This window comes from Melanerpes formicivorus, unplaced genomic scaffold, assembly GCF_026170545.1.
Source record: "Melanerpes formicivorus ecotype bairdi unplaced genomic scaffold, bMelFor1.0.p_v2 SCAF_60, whole genome shotgun sequence".
NCBI classification, from domain to species: domain Eukaryota; kingdom Metazoa; phylum Chordata; class Aves; order Piciformes; family Picidae; genus Melanerpes; species Melanerpes formicivorus.
Genome location: NW_027142412.1, coordinates 2,923,160 through 2,940,097, shown reverse-complemented (window position 1 = coordinate 2,940,097; position 16,938 = coordinate 2,923,160). Strand labels below are relative to the sequence as shown.

The following is a 16,938-nucleotide window of genomic DNA, read 5'->3' as shown; positions in this document are numbered from 1 at the left end:
CATGGCTTGGAAAGGAAATGTGCCAGCCTGGTTTGGGGAGGCTTGTGTGGGTTTTAGGCTGTGAGGAAGCAGTTTGCTAAGCTGATCCCTCCCTGGAAGGCTGGCTCAGCCTGGGCTGAGGGCAGCAGACGTGGGTGGCAGCTCTGCTGCAAGAGGACCAGCAAAGGGCAATGCCCCAGGCTTAGGGTGCCCTGGGTTTGATCCTGTAAGCAATGGCTGCTGGGCTTGCAGTAGCTGAGAAGCCTCCAGGAGCCACAGGACATCTGTCAGGGAGGGATAACCCTCCTGGGACCTTGATTGCCTCTCCTCAGGTGGTTTAGTTGGGCTGTCTGTGTCTGTAACAGTCTGGATGGTCTGTGGTGAGCCAGCACCTCTGGCAGCTCCAGGGTGTTTGGTTCTTAGCAGGAGCAGGTTTGGGAAGGGGAAGCTCCCAGCTCCTTGCAGGTAGCTCCAGAGCAGGAGACTCCACAACCTCTCTGGGCAGCCTGCTTCAGGGCTCTGGCAGCCTCCCAGGGCAGAAGTTCCTCCTCCTGCTGAGCTGCAAGCTCCTGGGCTGCAGTCTCCATCCCTTGCCCCTTGGCCTATGGCAGGGTGCAGCTGAGCAGAGCCTGTCCCCTCCCTCCTGCCCCCCAGCCCTCAGAGATTCAGAAGCATTCCTTAGATCCCCTCTCAGGCTTCTCCTCTGCAGACTAAGCAGCCCCAGGGCTCTCAGCCTCTCCTCCCAGGGCAGTGCTGCAGTCCCTCACTCATCCTGGGAGCCTCTGTTGGGCTCTCTGCAGCAGCTCCCTGTCCCTCTTTAACCAGATCTGCTGCAGGGTGGGCTCAGCTTCTGTGAGAGCCTGGGGTCTGCTGCCTTCAGGAGGAGGTTGAGCCCTGGGGAGGGATGGCCACGTGCCTGGGGAGGTGTGGGGGTCTCCTTCCCCCCGCTCAGCGGCGTGGCTGTGCCTGGCGTTCCAGCGCTCTCTTCCCGGACGTGGTGAACTGCATGCAGACAGACAACCTGGAGCTGAAGAAGCTGGTCTACCTCTATCTGATGAACTATGCCAAGAGCCAGCCAGACATGGCCATCATGGCAGTCAACACCTTTGTGAAGGTGAGAGGAGAGGGCTGCATGCCCCAGGGGCCCAGGCCGCCGCGGGGTGCTCCACCCCGCCCCGAGCTGCTCTGCAGCCTGCTCCAAAGGGTGGCAGAGCCCTGGAGCTGGCTGCCCAGAGAGGTTGTGGAGCCTCCTGCTCTGCAGAGGATCCAAACCTGCCTGGCCATTGTGATGCTGGGCAAGCTGCTGGGGGTGCCCCTGCTTTAATCTCCAGGGCTTCCTTCCAGCCCTCCCCCTGCTGGGGTTCTGTGACAGGAGAGGGTGTGGGCAGGTTTCCAGAGCCTCTCCCTTCAGGAGTGGTGGCTGCCCCAGCTCTGGGCAGAAGCAGGTCTGGCACTAATGCAGAAGGAAAACATTTTCTTGGCAGCTGTCCTTGTGCCACTTGCTGTCAGTGGGAGCCTGGGCTGTGGGCAGCTGCTGTGGTGGAGCTACCATCATGTGAGCTCATGTGCTGAAGTCTCTCCAGCTCAGAGAGCCCTTGTGATCTGCTCTCTGGAGCTGGGAGCTGCAGAGCATGTTTGTGAGGAGCCAGGGCAGTGTCAAAGCACATTGTGCAAAGGCTTGGTGGGCATTAGGGGCAGGTTTGGCTCTTTGGGGAGTAAACATCCCATAGCAAACCTGAGAGATGCCTTTCCCAGGCAGGCCAAGTGGCTGCTCTGCAGGGAGGCTGCAGGCACTTGGTGAAAGTGATGCCTGAAGCAGGGTGCTTGGAGGGAGAAGTGATGGTGTTACAGCTCTGGGGGTGCCAGGTTGCAGAGCGAGATCAAAGCCCTCCCTTGGGTGACCTGTTCTGGGGAGCTGAGCCTTGAAACCTCCTGACTTCAGGTACCCAAGTGAGAGCCACCACTGCTGCCTGTGACTCAAAGAGCTGGGGCTCTTCAGCTTGGAGAAGAGATGAGGGGTGCCCTCATGAGTGTTTGTAAGTGTGTGCAGGGTGAGTGCCAGGGGGATGGAGCCAGGCTCTGCTTGGCCATGCCCAATGCCAGCCCCAGGGGCAGTGGTGGAAGCTGAGGCAGAGGAAGTTCCATGGAAGCAGGAGGAAGAATTATTTCCCTGTGAGGGTGACAGAGCCCTGGAGCAGGCTGCCCAGGGGGGTTGTGGAGATATTCAAGACCCACCTGGATGAGTTCCTGTGTGACCTGCCCTGGGTGACCCTGCTCTGACCGGGGCAGGCGTTGGACTGGATGATCTCTGGAGTCCCTTCTAGCCCCTGACAGCCTGTGATTCTATGCATTGAGTCCTGTGTCCAGTTCTGGGCCTCTCAATTTGAGAAGGATATTGAGACACTTGAACATGTCCAGAGAAGGGGAGTGAGGCTGGGGAGGGGTCTGGAGCACAGCCCTGGGAGGAGAGGCTGAGGGAGCTGGGGTTGCTTAGCCTGGAGAAGAGGAGGCTCAGGGGAGACCTTCTTGCTCTCTACAAGGGAGGCTGTAGCCAGGTGGGGTTGGTCTCTTCTCCCAGACACCCAGCACCAGAACAAGAGGACACAGTCTCAAGCTGTGCCAGGGGAAGTTTAGGCTGGATGTTAGGAAGAAGCTCTTCCCAGCAAGAGAGGTTGGGATGTGCTGCCCAGGGAGGCAGTGGAGTCCCCATCCCTGGAGGTGTTCAGGAAAGGTTTGAATGTGGCACTGGGAGCCATGGTTTAGTTGTCAGGAGGTATTAGGGATTAGGTAATTGGTTGGACTTGATGATCTCTGAGGTCTTTTCCAACCTGGTTATTGATTCTATGAAAGGAGCAGAGGAGTTAGACTTGGCCAAGGCCACCAGGAGCAGGTTATCTCTCCTGAGTGAAGCAAAACCAGCCAGAGATCAGAAGAGGAGAGGGAAAGGGAGGAGCTGTTGTGGTCCAGCTCCTCTCTCTCATGGCAGACACGTCCCCAGTGACTTTGTTCAGAGCAATCTTTGCTTCTTTTCACACCCAGCAGGGATTTGTTTCTGGGTCTCCACTTCCCTGCTCAAAATCTGTAGCTGAAGTTTCAAGGCCCAGCCTGAAAACCTCCCCCTGAGGCTCGCCGCTGCGGCGCGCCAGGCGAGGCTGTGGTGGGTTAATGCCCATTCTGGGAGGGCTTGTGGGTACTTTACCCTCCCTGCAGGGTGTTTCCTCCCCCTGCTGGGGAAGCTGAGTCTGCTCCACTCCCCCCTCCCTGCCCAGCTAGGGTATAAAAAGCAGGACATCCTAGCTGTTGGCTCTCCTTTTGGCTCCTGCCTCTGCTGGATGAGAGCTACTGCAGCTGCCCTGCTGCTCCTCTGCCTCGTGGTCAGACCTGACCCTGCTCCCTGCTGCCTCTCTGCCTCCTCAGAGAGAGACTGGTTTTGTATTATTCGCTTTTCTGATGTCCCTCTCCCATCCATCCTTGTCCCTTGCCCTTGGGAACCTTTCCTGTTGCTGTTATCTATATATTGTTTAAAGACAGCTCTTTATCTCTCTGCTTCCAAGCTGCTTTATTCTATGTCTGTGTGTCTGTATGTCTGTACTTCCAAGCTGCTTTATTCTATGTCTGTGTGTCTGTATGTCTGTGCTTCCAAGCTGCTTTATTCTATGTCTGTGTGTCTGTATGTCTGTGCTTCCAAGCTGCTTTATTCTATGTCTGTGTGTCTGTATGTCTGTGCTTCCAAGCTGCTTTATTCTATGTCTGTGTGTCTGTACTTCCAAGCTGCTTTATTCTATGTCTGTGTGTCTGTATGTCTGTGCTTCCAAGCTGCTTTATTCTATGTCTGTGTGTCTGTATGTCTGTGCTTCCAAGCTGCTTTATTCTATGTCTGTGTGTCTGTGTGTCTGTACTTCCAAGCTGCTTTATTCTATGTCTGTGTGTCTGTATGTCTGTGTGTCTGTATGTCTGTACTTCCAAGCTGACTCCAAATTACTGTCTGGTGGATTTGCTCCTTCCTTTCCCCCCCCCCGTTGGGAGGGAGGAGGGGGCAGTGGGGGAGAGGTTCTCAGCCTTGCCCCCACCTGAGCTCTTGGCTCCCAGTCAAGGCTCAGACCGCCGCAGCGGCGCCGCAGCCTCCCTGCCCCCCCTGCCCCCCGCAGGACTGCGAGGACCCCAACCCGCTGATCCGGGCGCTGGCCGTGCGCACCATGGGCTGCATCCGCGTGGACAAGATCACGGAGTACCTGTGCGAGCCGCTGCGCAAGTGCCTGAAGGACGAGGACCCCTACGTGCGCAAGACCGCCGCCGTCTGCGTGGCCAAGCTGCACGACATCAACGCCCAGCTGGTGGAGGACCAGGGCTTCCTGGACACCCTCAAAGACCTCATCTCCGACTCCAACCCCATGGTGAGTGGTTCCTCGGGTTGGCAGAGACCTGAGAGAGGTCTCCTGACGCCTCTCAGCCGGGCCTGGGGCGCTCAAGGCCTCAGCCAGCCTGGCCGGGAGTGACTTGAAGCCCTGTGAGGAGAGGCTGAGGGAGCTGGGGGTGTTTAGTCTGGAGGGGAGCAGGCTCAGGGGTGACCTTGCTTCTGGCTACAGCTACCTGAAGGGAGGCTGCAGCCAGCTGGGTGTAGACCTTACTGCTCTCTACAGCTACCTGAAGGGAGGCTGCAGCCAGCTGGGTGTAGACCTTACTGCTCTCTACAGCTACCTGAAGGGAGGCTGCAGCCAGCTGGGTGTAGACCTTACTGCTCTCTCCAACTACCTGAAGGGAGGCTGCAGCCAGCTGGGGGTTGGTCTCTTCTCCCAGGCAGCCAGCACCAGAACAAGAGCACACTGTCTGAAGCTGTGCCAGGGGAAGTTTAGGCTTGACCTTAGGAAGAAGCTCTTCCCAGCAAGAGAGATTGGGATGTGCTGCCCAGGGAGCTGGTGGGGTCAGCATCCCTGGGGGTGTTTAAGGCAAGCCTGGATGAGGCACTTGGTGCCATGGTCTGGTTGATCAGATAGGGTTGGGTGATCAGTTGATCCTTGTGGTCCCTTCCAACCCTGCCTGGTACTGTGATACCTCCTGACAGCTAACCCATGGCTCCAAGTGCCACATCCAAGCCTCTTTTGAGCACCTCCAGGGATGGGGACTCCACCACCTCCCTGGGCAGCACATTCCAGTGGCCAATTACTCTTTCTGTGAAGTACTTCAAAGCTGCTTTCCCCAGGGGTTCTTTACCCTCAGCCTTTGTTGCTCTCCAGATGCTGCCACAGGCAGGGCAGCAAGCCCAGGAGCTGCTGCAGAAAGCCATGGAGGCTCCTCAGAGCTGCCGGGGGAAGGAGAGGGAAGCAGGCTGCTCCCTGCTGGGCCTGGGGCCAAGGCTGGCTCCTGCTGAACATGTGTGGAGTGTGGGTGGTGGGGCTGTGCTGCTGGGGATTGCTCACCTCCTGAGCACCAGCTGCTGGGCAGGAGAAGCTGGTGCCCAGATGTTGCTGGGATGTGAGGCCTTGATACAGAGGATTCATAGGATGGTTTGGGTTGGAAAGGACCTTTAAAGGTCATCTAGTTCCAACCTCCTGCCATGGGCAGAGACACCTCCTACCAGCCCAGGTTGCTCAAGGCCTCTTCCAGCCTGGCCTTGAACACCTCCAGGGAGGGGGCAGCCACAGCCTCCCTGGGCAGCCTGTGCCAGAGTCTTCCCACCCTCACTGCAAAGAATTTCCTGCTCTCCAGTCTCCATCTGCCCTCCTCAAGCTTCAATCCATTGCCTCTCATCCTCTCACTCCCAGCCCTTGTCCCAGGTCCCTCCCCAGCTCTCCTGTAGCTCCCTTCAGGCTCTGGCAGGCTGCTCTGAGGTCTCCCTGGAGCCTTCTCTTCTCCAGGCTGAAGAACCCCAGCTCTCTGCCTTTCATTACAGGGGAGGTGCCATCTGCTGACAGCAGCTTCCCCCAGGGCTGTTGAGGCACAGTTTGGTGTCACCTAACCTCTCCCTGTCCCTGTCCCCTCGGCAGGTAGTGGCCAACGCGGTCGCAGCGCTCTCGGAAATAGCTGAGTCCCACCCCAGCAGCAACCTCCTGGACCTCAACCCTCAGTCCATCAACAAGCTGCTCACAGCCCTGAATGAGTGCACTGAGTGGGGCCAGATCTTCATCCTGGACTGCCTGGCAAACTACATGCCCAAGGATGACCGGGAAGCCCAGAGGTGAGTGAGCTGCTGGCTGCTGCTGGGGCGGTGCTGCCCTCAGGGCACCGCAGAGCTGGGCTGGGAGGGGAAGGTGGACAGGCAGGTAGGGACTGAAGGGCTTGACACTGCTCTTTCTCCTCTAAGAAGCATCTTTGTCCTCCTGACCCTTGGAGTCCTGCTGCAGGAGGTGGGACAGTGGGCATCTGCTGGCCACTGTGCCTTGGGCACAGCCATCTGGAGATGGCCATGGTCCCATAATGAGTCCTGTCCCTGTGCTGGCACAGGGATTGTGCTCCTCCTGCTGCTTCAAAATGTGGCCTTGCCATGCAGCAAGGGACAGCAGGGACTCAGGAGCTTGGAAAAGGGGTCACTGCAATAGGCTTTTGCAGGGGCTGGGACTCATGGAATGGCAGGAGCTGGAAGGGACCTCGAGGTCACCCAGGCCAGCCCCCTGCCAAAGCAGGGCACCCACAGCAGCTTGCCCAGCAGCACAACAGCCAGGGAGGGTTGGAAGCTCTGCAGAGCAGACTCCTCAACCTCTCTGGGCAGCCTGCTCCAGGCCTCCAGCACCCTCACACCAAAGAATGTTCTCCTGCTGTTCAGATGGAACCTCCTGGGTCCCAGTTTGTGCCTGCTGCCCCTTGCCCTCTTGCTGGACACCACTGACAAGAGTGCCCCAGCCTCTTGCCCTCTACCCTTTTAGCTCTTGCTGAGCATTAAATAACCTTCCCCAGGGTGTTGAAGAAGCGGTTCAGCACCTCTTGGGAAGGCCTGGAGCTGCTGAGCCATCTTGCTGCAGACTCTGCAGTGCCTGGGGGCTGAGCTGTGATCACTTTCTTTCCCCTTCCCCTCGCCCGGGACGCCTCCAGCATCTGCGAGCGGGTGACGCCCAGGCTGTCCCACGCCAACTCAGCAGTGGTGCTGTCTGCAGTGAAGGTGCTGATGAAGTTCATGGAGATGCTCTCAAAGGACCTGGATTATTATGGGACACTGCTGAAGAAGCTGGCCCCACCCCTGGTGACCCTGCTCTCCGCAGAGCCCGAGCTGCAGTACGTGGCGCTCCGCAACATCAACCTCATCGTGCAGAAGAGGTGAGTGCCTCGCTGCCTCAGGCTGGCTGCTGGGGAGAAGTTCCTCACAGCAAGAGAGATTGGCCACTGGGATGTGCTGCCCAGGGAGGTGCTGGAGTCCCCATCCCTGGAGGTGTTTAGGAAGAGCCTGGCTGAGGCCCTTGGTGCCATGGTTGAGTTGATCAGATGGTGCTGGGTGAGAGGTTGGACTGGATGAGCTCAAAGGTCTTTTCCAACCTGGTTAGTTCTATTCTATTCCAGTGTGGCTGGAGGGACAGCTTGGCTCCACCATTCCCTCTTGCCTTTCAGTCCCTCTGGTTGTGCTGCTGGGGCTTTAGCTGCTGGGTTTGTTGTTTGATGTGGTTTTGTTCCTCTTGTTTAAAACCCAGACTCTGGGCACAGAGAAGGAGGTGAGGCAAGGAGCAGGGAGCTGAGCTGGGATCCTCAGGAAGGGTTTCTTTATTGCTTGTTGGGGTGAGCAAAGGGTGGAAAAGCTAAAAACTGAGGCTTTGGCTTAGTCCTGGAGGATGTGGTGAGGGATTTAGGTGAGGTCAGCTCATTTCTCTGCAGCTACCCTCTGGGAGGGAGTGCTGAGTCCTTTTGTCCCTTCCCTGGTCTGGAGTCGCCGGTGGGCAGGAGCTGTCCAAAGCCCCTCACGTGTACCCTGAGCAGAGCTGGCCAGCTGGGGAGCTGTGCTCCGTGGTGACAGCCCTGATCAGATGATTTGTTGTCCTGGCAGTCAGCTCTGGGGTTGTCTTTTAAAAATAGCAGAGATTGCTGGGAGAAGTGGAAAGCAATTAGTGTCCCTGCAGCGGGGACGTGGCAGCCAGCTTGGCTCCTTGGAGCTGTCCCTGGCCTCTCTCTTTCCTGGCTTAGAGAGGTGAGAAAGGTCCAGCCTAGCCCTGGGCTGTGGGTTTGCATCCCTGCTTTCCACAGGACATCCCTGCCAGCCTTGGCAAGACAACTGGCTGCTCTTGTGTGCAGCAAGGTTGTGCTGGCCCAGAGGAGACAAAGGCCAGAGTCCTGAGTTCCTGGGCATGGGCTGGGCCCTCAAAGCCTTCTCCTTGTGGCCTCCTGGCCCACAGTTGTTCACTCTCCAGCTCTGGGTTTCCCCAGCTTGTGTCCTTGAGCCTTCAGCTCTGGCTCAGCTGAGGAGTGCTGAGTCATGCTTGGAAGTGGCTCAGGGAGGGATGGATTTGCACAGGCTTGGGGCTTTAGCTGGCTGCAGGGTCAGGAGAATAAATCCCCACCCAGCCCCTGGCCAGTGTGCATCTTGCTGAAGAGGACTGCTGCCTTTCTGCCTGGAGACACTGCCTGGGGCAGAACCTGAAGGTGGGAGCAGAGCTCAGGCTGGTTTGGGTTGGAAGGGACATCTAAAGGTCATCTAGGGCAATCCCCCTGCACTCAGCAGGGACAGCTGCAACCAGAGCAAGTTGCACAGTGCCCCAAACAACCTCACCTGGAATGCTGCCAGCCATGGGGCATCTCCCACCTCTGGGCAGCCTGGGACAGACTCTCAGCACCCTCAGTGGCAAACATTTCTCTCTTCTCTCCACTCTGAAATCTCTCTGTTTCAGTTTCAAACCATCACCTCTTGTCCTGGCACAAGAGGCCCTGCTCAGAAGCCTGTCCCCAGCTTTCTGATCAGCCCTTTCAGCACTGCAAGGCCACCAGGAGGTCTCCCTGGAGCCTTCTCTTCTCCAGGCTGCCCAAGCCCAACTCTCCCAGCCTGGCCTCCCAGCAGAGGGCTTCCAGCCCTGCCAGCACTGCTGTGCCCTCCTCTGGCCCTGCTCCAACAGTCCCTGTCTGTGCTGAGGACTCCAGAGCTGCCCCAGCTCTGCAGGGAGGTCTCAGCAGAGCACAGCAGAGGGGCAGAGTCCCCTCCCTGCCCCTGCTGCCCACCCTGCTGGGGCCCAGGCCGGGGCAGGGCTAGGGCTGGGCCGGCAGCGCTCGGGGCTGGCTCACCTTGCTCCTGCCACTACAGAAACCTTTCAACAGCAGTGTTTGGTGTCCAGAAAGCTCTGGAGAAAGCCATGGTGCCTGGCAGGTGTTTGGTGCCTCTGTGGTGCCAGGGGAGGGGCAGTGCCCTAGTCCCTGGCTCTTGTGCTGCAGGCCAGAGATCCTGAAGCACGAGATGAAGGTCTTCTTCGTCAAGTACAACGACCCCATCTACGTCAAGCTGGAGAAGCTGGACATCATGATCCGCCTGGCCTCCCAGGCCAACATTGCTCAGGTCAGGCTCTGGGCACCAAGGTGGGGGGCAGCAGGGGCTTACAGCCCCACCAGGAGGGGATTCACCTGGGTAACCCCAGACCCAGCCTTGCGGGGTGCGGCCGGGAGCGGCTCTTAGCTTCTGCTGGGTCGCTGCCTGCTGGCTGCCTGCTGCCTGCTCTCTGGTGGCTTTCCTTGTGCCAGGCTCTCATGGCCTTCTCTTCTCTTCTCTCCTCCTCTCTGGCAGGTTCTGGCAGAGCTGAAGGAATATGCCACCGAGGTGGATGTGGACTTTGTGAGGAAGGCAGTGAGGGCCATCGGCCGCTGTGCCATCAAGGTGGAGGTGAGGGCTGCGCTGCTGCGCCTGGGGCTGGCTGGGGCTGGCTGGGGCTGGCTGGGGCTGGCTGGGGCTGGCTGGGGCTGGCTGGGGCTGGCTGGGGCTGGCTGGGGCTGGCTGGGGCTGGGCTCCCCAGCATGTACCAGAGAGAGCCCAGCCCAGGAGCTGGAGTCATAGACTCAGAATGGGCTGGGCTGGAAGGGACCTCAAAGATAATCCAGTTCCAACCCCCCTGCCAAGGGCAGGGACACCTCCCACCAGCCCAGGCTGCTCAAGGCCTCATCCAGCCTGGCCTTGAACACCTCCAGGGAGGGGCAGCCACAACCTCCCTGGGCTTAGCATTGTCTGTGAGCTGGAGTCAGCCTGGGCCTAGGGATGAGCCACAGTGGTCCCATGAGGAGCAGCATAGGGTGTGAGGAGGGTTTTTCACCCTGTTACCATTTGCCACTGGAGAGGTTTTGGGCTTGCAGTCACCCCATGCTCTGTGTTCTGAGCAGCAGCATGGCCCAGGCCAACTCCCAGACAAGGCTGTGTGGCTTTGAGCTGGCTGATCCTGCACTGGGTTCACTGCAAAGCATCCTCCAGCACCAGCAAGGCCACTGGAGGAGGCACAGTGGAGCTGGCTCAGGTCTGCCTCCCACCAAGAGCTGAGCCTGGATCCCCTCCCCTGGCACTGAAGCCAACATCTCCAGTGGGATTTGTCACACAGAATCACACAGTGCTAGGGTTGGAAGGGACCTCTAGAGGTCACCCACTCCACCTCCCCTGCCACAGCAGGACCACCCAGGGCAGGCCATACAGGAATGCACCCAGAAGGGTCTTGAAGGTCCAGGACCTGAGCTCTTTGTTCCTTGATGTCCATTCTGAGCCCTGTGGCTGTGCAGAGCCAAGCTAGAGCAAGGAGCAAGGTGCTGCTGCCCCAGCCAGGCAAGGTCTGGGCTCAGTGCTTCATTCCTGCAATGCATCCTGTGGGATGAGGGAGCAAAAGCTGTGCTGGGAGAGGAGGCTCTGGGAGCAGGCAGCAGGGGGGTGAGCAGGAGCCAGACCTGGCTGGGCAGGGGAAGCCACATCGGTGTGGGGTGGGTCTGGGGGAGATGCAGAGGGGAGTGGGAAGGGCAGTGAGGCTTTGGTGGGGGGAGCTCAGGTTGCTGAGAGCCTGCTGAGTGCCCAAGCCCTCCCCACAGCAATCAGCTGAGCGCTGTGTCAGCACCCTGCTGGACCTCATCCAGACCAAGGTCAACTACGTGGTGCAGGAGGCCATCGTGGTCATCAAGGACATCTTCCGCAAGTACCCCAACAAGTGAGCGGCCTGCAGGCCCTGGGGAGGCTCCTGCCCCAGGGGCTCCCTCCTCCTCCTCCTCTCTGCTCTGCTGGGGGACACCTTACAAAGAGCCAGGTGCTGGGGGCCTCCTGGTGAGATGGTTGTGGTGAACCTGCCCGGAGCGAAGGTGGCCTTGGGTTTGATGCTGCTTGGGGGCTGTGGTCCCCAGGAGGTGCTGCTGTCCCAGGAGTTCAGCTGGCAGCAGGAGAGCTGTCCCCAGCCCCAGGAACATCCTCAGCCCCCTCATGATGGCAGCCCCAGCTTGGTAGATTCATAGAATGGGTTGGGTTGGAAGGGACCTCAAAGGCTATCCAGTTCCACCCCCTGCCATGGGCAGGGACACCTCCCACCAGCCCAGGCTGCTCAGGGCCTCATCCAGCCTGGCCCTGAACACCTCCAGGGAGGGGCAGCCACAGCCTCCCTGGGCAGCCTGTGCCAGAGTCTCACCACCCCCACTGGAAAGAATTTCTTCCTGATCTCCAGCCTCAATCTGCCCTCCTCAAGCTTCAACCCAGAGACCCAAACAGATAGGAGCTGTCAGAGACCTTGAGGATCCTCAAGTCAGCATAAACCATCTCTGGCTCTTAATTCAGGCCTCCTGGTGCTGGGGTGAGGGCAGCAGGAGGAGGTGGGGAGTCTTCCAGCTTCCCTGGGTGAATGCTGCTCACTGCCTGGTCAGGGAGCCCTGTGCTGGTGATGGAGTTAGTGACCAACAGGAGCTCAGCAGAGCTGCTGCTGACTCGGGGCTGCTGCAGAGAGGAGGGACATCAGCTGAGCAGGGTGAGCAGTTCATTCAACAGCAAGGCTGAAGAGCAGGCAACATGCAGTGGGGCTGAAGAGGAGGGCTTGGCCTGGGCAGTGTCACCCCCTGCTGCAGCCCTGGGCAGGGGCACAGCCCCAGGCAGCTGGGAGAAGCTCTCAGTGGTGCCCTCAGCTCCGGCCTGCTTCTCGCCGAGGGCGATGGGACCTGGTTTGGAGTTAGGGCAGAGCTGGGATTGGGGTTTCTTGCCTTCACTGAAGGTGTGGCCTCTTCCCTGAAGGTATGAGAGTGTCATTGCCACCCTGTGTGAGAACCTGGACTCCCTGGACGAGCCTGAGGCGCGGGCAGCCATGATCTGGATCGTGGGCGAGTACGCGGAGCGCATCGACAACGCCGACGAGCTGCTGGAGAGCTTCCTGGAGGGCTTCCACGATGAGAGCACCCAGGTGCAGTGGGGTGGCCTGCTCTGGCCACCAGGACCAGCTGGCTGAAGGCTGACACTGGGACAAAGCTTTTGCTGATGGAAGTGCAGTGTGAATTTGCTCTAGCAGGGTCCCTGGGACTCAGCTCTGGGGAGGCCACAGCTCGAGTGCTGTGTCCAGTCCTGGGCACCTCAGCTGTGGAGAGCTGTGGAGGTGCTGGAGCCAGGGCAGAGCAGGGCAAGGAAGCTGGGGAGGGCCTGGAGAAGGAATCTGATGAAGAGTGACTGAAGGAGCTGGGGATGGTTGGTGTGGAAAAGAGGAGGCTGAGGGAGAGCTCAGTGCTGTCTGCAGCTCCCTGCAAGGAGGTGGTGCAGAGGCTGCTGCTGCTCTCTGCTCCCAGGGCAGTAGTGAGGGAACAAGAGGCAATGGCCTCAAGCTGAGCTGGGCAGCTTCAGAGTGGGCATTAAGCAAGATGTTTTCCCAGCAGGAGTGGTCAGGGATTAGAATGTGCTGCCCAGGTTGGTGGTTGGGTCCCCAAGCCTGGGGTTTGGATGTGGGGCTTGGGGCTATGGTTTAGGGGTGACCCTTGGAGGGCTGAGGCTGCAGTAAGCAGCTTGCAAGGGCTGCAGACCTGGCTGGGAGCCATGCAGAGCGTCCTGACACTTGTCCCCATGTGCTTGCTGCCCTGAATGGCTGCTGGGGGCTGGCTCCTGGCAGCACCTGTGGGCAAAATTCCCCTGCTCTTGCCCAGCAGAGGTCATCTCTCTGTCCCTATCCCTGCCTGTCTGCCCACAGGTTCAGCTGCAGCTGCTGACAGCCATTGTGAAGCTGTTCCTGAAGAAGCCCACTGAGACCCAGGAGCTGGTGCAGCAGGTGCTGAGCCTGGCCACACAGGTGAGTAACAGCTCCAGTGTGAGCAAAGAGCTTCCCCTGGCCTTCAGCACCCACCCTGAGGCAGAGGCAGTGGCTGGCTGATGCAGAACCCGTGGCAGGAGGCAGATAGTTGGAGCTTAACTCTGGAAGAGCTGAGAGGCTTCAGTCCTGGAGAGTGAGGCCACCACCAGCTGTGGCACAGGAGGCACCCTGGGCCCTTTCCCTGCTGAGCTTGGGCTGGCCTCTGTGCAGCAGGGGTGGGACAGAAATGGACTGGTAGAATGGGTTGGTTAGAAGAGATCTTTAAGGTCATCCAACCACTAAGCCAGCACTGCCAGAGCACCACTAAACCATGCCCCTCAGCACTGCATCCACAGGGCTGTGAAACCCTTCTGGGAGCAGGAACTCCAGCACTGCCCTGAGCAGCCTGTTCCAGGCCTTGACAACCCTTTTGGGGAGCAGATTGTTTCTCAGGCCCAACCTAAACCTCCCCCAGGGCATCCTGAGGTCATTTCCTCTTGTCCTGTCTCTTATTCCTTAGGAAAAGAAACCACACACACACACACCCCCACCCAGCTGGCTGCAGCCTCCCTTCAGGGAGCTGTAAAGAGCTGGAAGGTCTGAACCCAGCTGGCTGCAGCCTCCCTTCAGGTAGCTGTAGGGAGCAGGAAGGTCTGAACCCAGCTGGCTGCAGCCTCCCTTCAGGTAGCTGTAGAGAGCAGGAAGGTCTGAACCCAGCTGGCTGCAGCCTCCCTTCAGGGAGCTGTAGCTGGCAGCGAGGTCTCCCCTGAGCCTGCTCCTCTCCAGGCTGAGCAGCCCCAGCCGGTTGCAGCAGATCCCTCTGCAGATCCTCCCCAGCCCCAGCGGTGCCTCTGGGGCCGCAGGAAGCCTTTGGCCGTGGCCAGGGCTCTCCAAGCCGCTGTGGGGGGTGGCTGCAGCTGGCCCTCGGCAGCGGTTCCAGCCCTGCTCCCCCTGCTGCTTCCCCCAGGACTCCGACAACCCGGACCTGCGGGACCGCGGCTACATCTACTGGCGCCTGCTCTCCACCGACCCGGTGGCGGCCAAGGAGGTGGTGCTGGCCGAGAAGCCTCTGATCTCGGAGGAGACAGACCTGATCGAGCCCACCCTGCTGGAGGAGCTCATCTGCTACATCGGCACCCTGGCCTCCGTCTACCACAAGCCCCCCAGCGCCTTCGTGGAGGGCAGCAGGGGGGTGGTGCACAAGAGCCTGCCCCCCCGCTCCGGCTCGTGAGTGGCCCTGCCCCCCCCAGCCCGGGCATGGGGAATGGGAGCCCAGCCCCACCGTGGCCACTGAGCCATGGCCCCATGGCCACACATGTGTGGAGCAGCTCCAGGGCTGGGGACTCCACCAGCTCCCTGGGCAGCCTCTGCCAGTCCCTGACCACTCTTGCAGCAAAGAGATTTTTCCCCATCTCCAACCTACCCCTCCCCTGGCACAACTCCAGGCCAGTTCCTCTCCTCCTGTCCCCTGATCCTAGGGAGAAGAGACCAAACCCCAGCTCACTGCAGCCTCCTCTCAGGGAGCTGTAGAAAGCCAGAGGGTCTCCCCTCAGCCTCCTCCCAGTCTAAACACCGCTCCAGACCCTTCACCAGCCTCCTTGCCCCTCTCTGGACCTGCTCCAGCTCCTCAATGTCCTTCCTGGAGCAAGGGGCCCAAAGCTGCCCCAGTGCTGAAGGTGCAGCCTCCCCAGTGCCCCTACACGGGCACCAGCCCCTCCCTGGCACAGCTCTGTGCTGGCCTGAGGAGGCCGAGGGATGGACCTGGGACCCGGGGGCAGGGTGATGCCGATGGGGAGGTGTGGGGGGAGCTGTGTGGGGAGCTGTGGGGAGCTGTGTGGGGAGCTGTGTGCAGCTGTGTGGGGCTGAGGCAGCCCTCAGGCCTGGCTGTGCTGGGGCCCTGGCAGCCGGGCCGGGGCTCCCCCGCAGCTCCCCTCCCTGCCTTGCCGTCCCCGCAGGATGGAGAGCGCCGAGAGCCCCGAGGCCGCCCCGGCGGGGGCGCAGGCAGCCGAGCAGCCAGCTGTCATCCCCAGCCAGGGGGACCTGCTGGGGGACCTGCTCAACCTGGACCTGGGCCCCCCGGCCAGCGGCCCCCCCGTCGCCGCCTCCCCCGTCCAGATGGGGGCCGTGGACCTCCTCGGGGGTGGCCTGGAGAGCCTGGTGAGTCACAGCCCCTCCTGCTCCTGCTGCCTGCCCTGCTGCTGCCTCTGATGCTTGCCTGCAGCTCCTGGGCTTGGCCTTGTCTGCCCAGGGGATGGCCAGGCTGGTGCTTGCCTTCAGGTGGTGAAGGCAGAGGGTGATGCCCCCTTACTCATCCTGTCCTCAGAGAGCTGGGGCAGGGCAGGGGTTATGCCCCCAGGCAGCTTTTCTCTGGGGACCTGAGGTCTGTGTAGATGCTCCTGCTGTCCATGCTGTGCTGCAGGGGTGGCTCCTCTTCCCTGTATCCCTGCTGAACCCCACACCTGCATGAGACAAGGGCCAGCCCCCAGGCTGCTGCAGGGCTGGGCTGAGGTGTGCCCACTCCCAGCCCGTGGGGTGCTCTGACAGCAGGAGCCCTGCAGGGGTTGGTTGTCCTCCTGGGAATGCAAGCCAAGAAATGAGGGATGGAAACCTCTGGCTGGGACCTCCTGCCCCACAGGTGCTGGGCTGGGGAGAAGAGCTTGGTGTTCTCTCTATCCCCAAGGAGAGGCAGCCTCATGGTCCCCCTTGGTCCATCAGTGCCCCTGGTGCTGCCCTGGCTCGTTGTGGGCCCACAGGGTTTGGTAGCAGGCAGGTGCTGGATGTTGGGGGGGGGAACAAGACCCTGCTCATGCTCTGTCCCCTGGCTCTGGGGCAGCCATGGACAGGCAGCCTGAAGGGACTAACCTCTCTTCCCTCCTGCTCTTCTCTCCTCTCTCTGGTGTGGCTCTGTCCTCTCTCCTGGCTTGTCTCTGCATGTGGCTGCCTCCTCTCTGCACCCTGCCTGCTTCTGCTTGGAGATGGGCGACGAGTCTGAAGGGGTAATGGAGCAGCCCTTTGCCTTGCCTTAGCCCTCTCCACCGTGCCCACCCCCTCCCCCACCTCATGCAGCCTGGGGCCTGCACCTCGGTGCCCCAGGGGCACTTTGCTCCCCCCAGGCAGCCCCTGGTTGGGGTCTCATGCCAGGCTTGGGGAGGCTGCAGCTGGAGCCCTGCTGGCTCTGGGCAGGTGCTGGCTCTCTCTGCTGCCTTTGGAGTGCCCCTCAGGGGTCTCTTCTGGGACTTTTTGGAGTGCCCTTCAGAGGACCTCTTCCTGGGAGCCCTGTGCCCTTGCTGTGGCAGCCCCTGCCCTGCTGATGCCCCTTCCTTCTCTTGCAGCTGCGCAGCGACGTGGGAGGCAGCCCCTCTGTGAGTGTGCCCTTGCTCCTCAGCCCCTCTCTGCAGCCTCCTCCTCTTCCTCCTCCTTCCCCCTGCCCCGTGCTGCCCCCTCATAACTCACTTCCTTGTCTCCCACAGATAGGTGGAGGCAGTGGTGGCACCTTTGCACCAGCACCCATCACCACCATGCCTGCCAACCTCGGGGCACCCCTTGGCAGTGGCCTGGGAGACCTCTTCGACCTCACCGGTGGGGTGGGGAGCCTCTCAGGATCCTATGTGCCCCCCAAAACGGTGAGTGGGACACCCCCAGGGCTGCCAAAGCTGCTGCCAAAGCTTGGGCTGCTCAGTGTGTGCTCCAGGGTGGCACAGAGACCGAAGCAGAGGCTGTCTGTCGCGTCCCACCTCTGATTCTGGGGCTGGTGCCAGGGGCTGTGTGGAGGACTCAGCAGCAACAT

At 60.4% G+C, this 16,938-nt stretch overlaps 1 protein-coding gene across 5 annotated transcripts in view; it reads left to right on the top strand.

Moving 5' to 3' along the window:
• The window catches only part of AP1B1 (adaptor related protein complex 1 subunit beta 1), a 30,540-nt gene that overhangs the window by 8,220 nt on the left and 5,382 nt on the right, over positions 1-16,938 (top strand). For 3 of the 5 annotated variants that reach the window (XM_068161821.1, XM_068161820.1, XM_068161822.1), the window contains 14 exons: positions 958-1,093; positions 4,128-4,373; positions 5,964-6,154; positions 7,006-7,227; positions 9,319-9,439; positions 9,665-9,760; positions 10,939-11,054; positions 12,116-12,281; positions 13,053-13,151; positions 14,119-14,378; positions 15,107-15,308; positions 16,127-16,147; positions 16,484-16,513; positions 16,622-16,774. In XM_068161821.1, the coding sequence (XP_068017922.1) occupies positions 958-1,093; positions 4,128-4,373; positions 5,964-6,154; positions 7,006-7,227; positions 9,319-9,439; positions 9,665-9,760; positions 10,939-11,054; positions 12,116-12,281; positions 13,053-13,151; positions 14,119-14,378; positions 15,107-15,308; positions 16,127-16,147; positions 16,484-16,513; positions 16,622-16,774 (2,059 nt within the window). The remainder of the gene's footprint in view (positions 1-957; positions 1,094-4,127; positions 4,374-5,963; positions 6,155-7,005; positions 7,228-9,318; positions 9,440-9,664; positions 9,761-10,938; positions 11,055-12,115; positions 12,282-13,052; positions 13,152-14,118; positions 14,379-15,106; positions 15,309-16,126; positions 16,148-16,483; positions 16,514-16,621; positions 16,775-16,938) is intronic. The other 2 variants (XM_068161823.1, XM_068161824.1) reach the window with 2 other exon arrangements.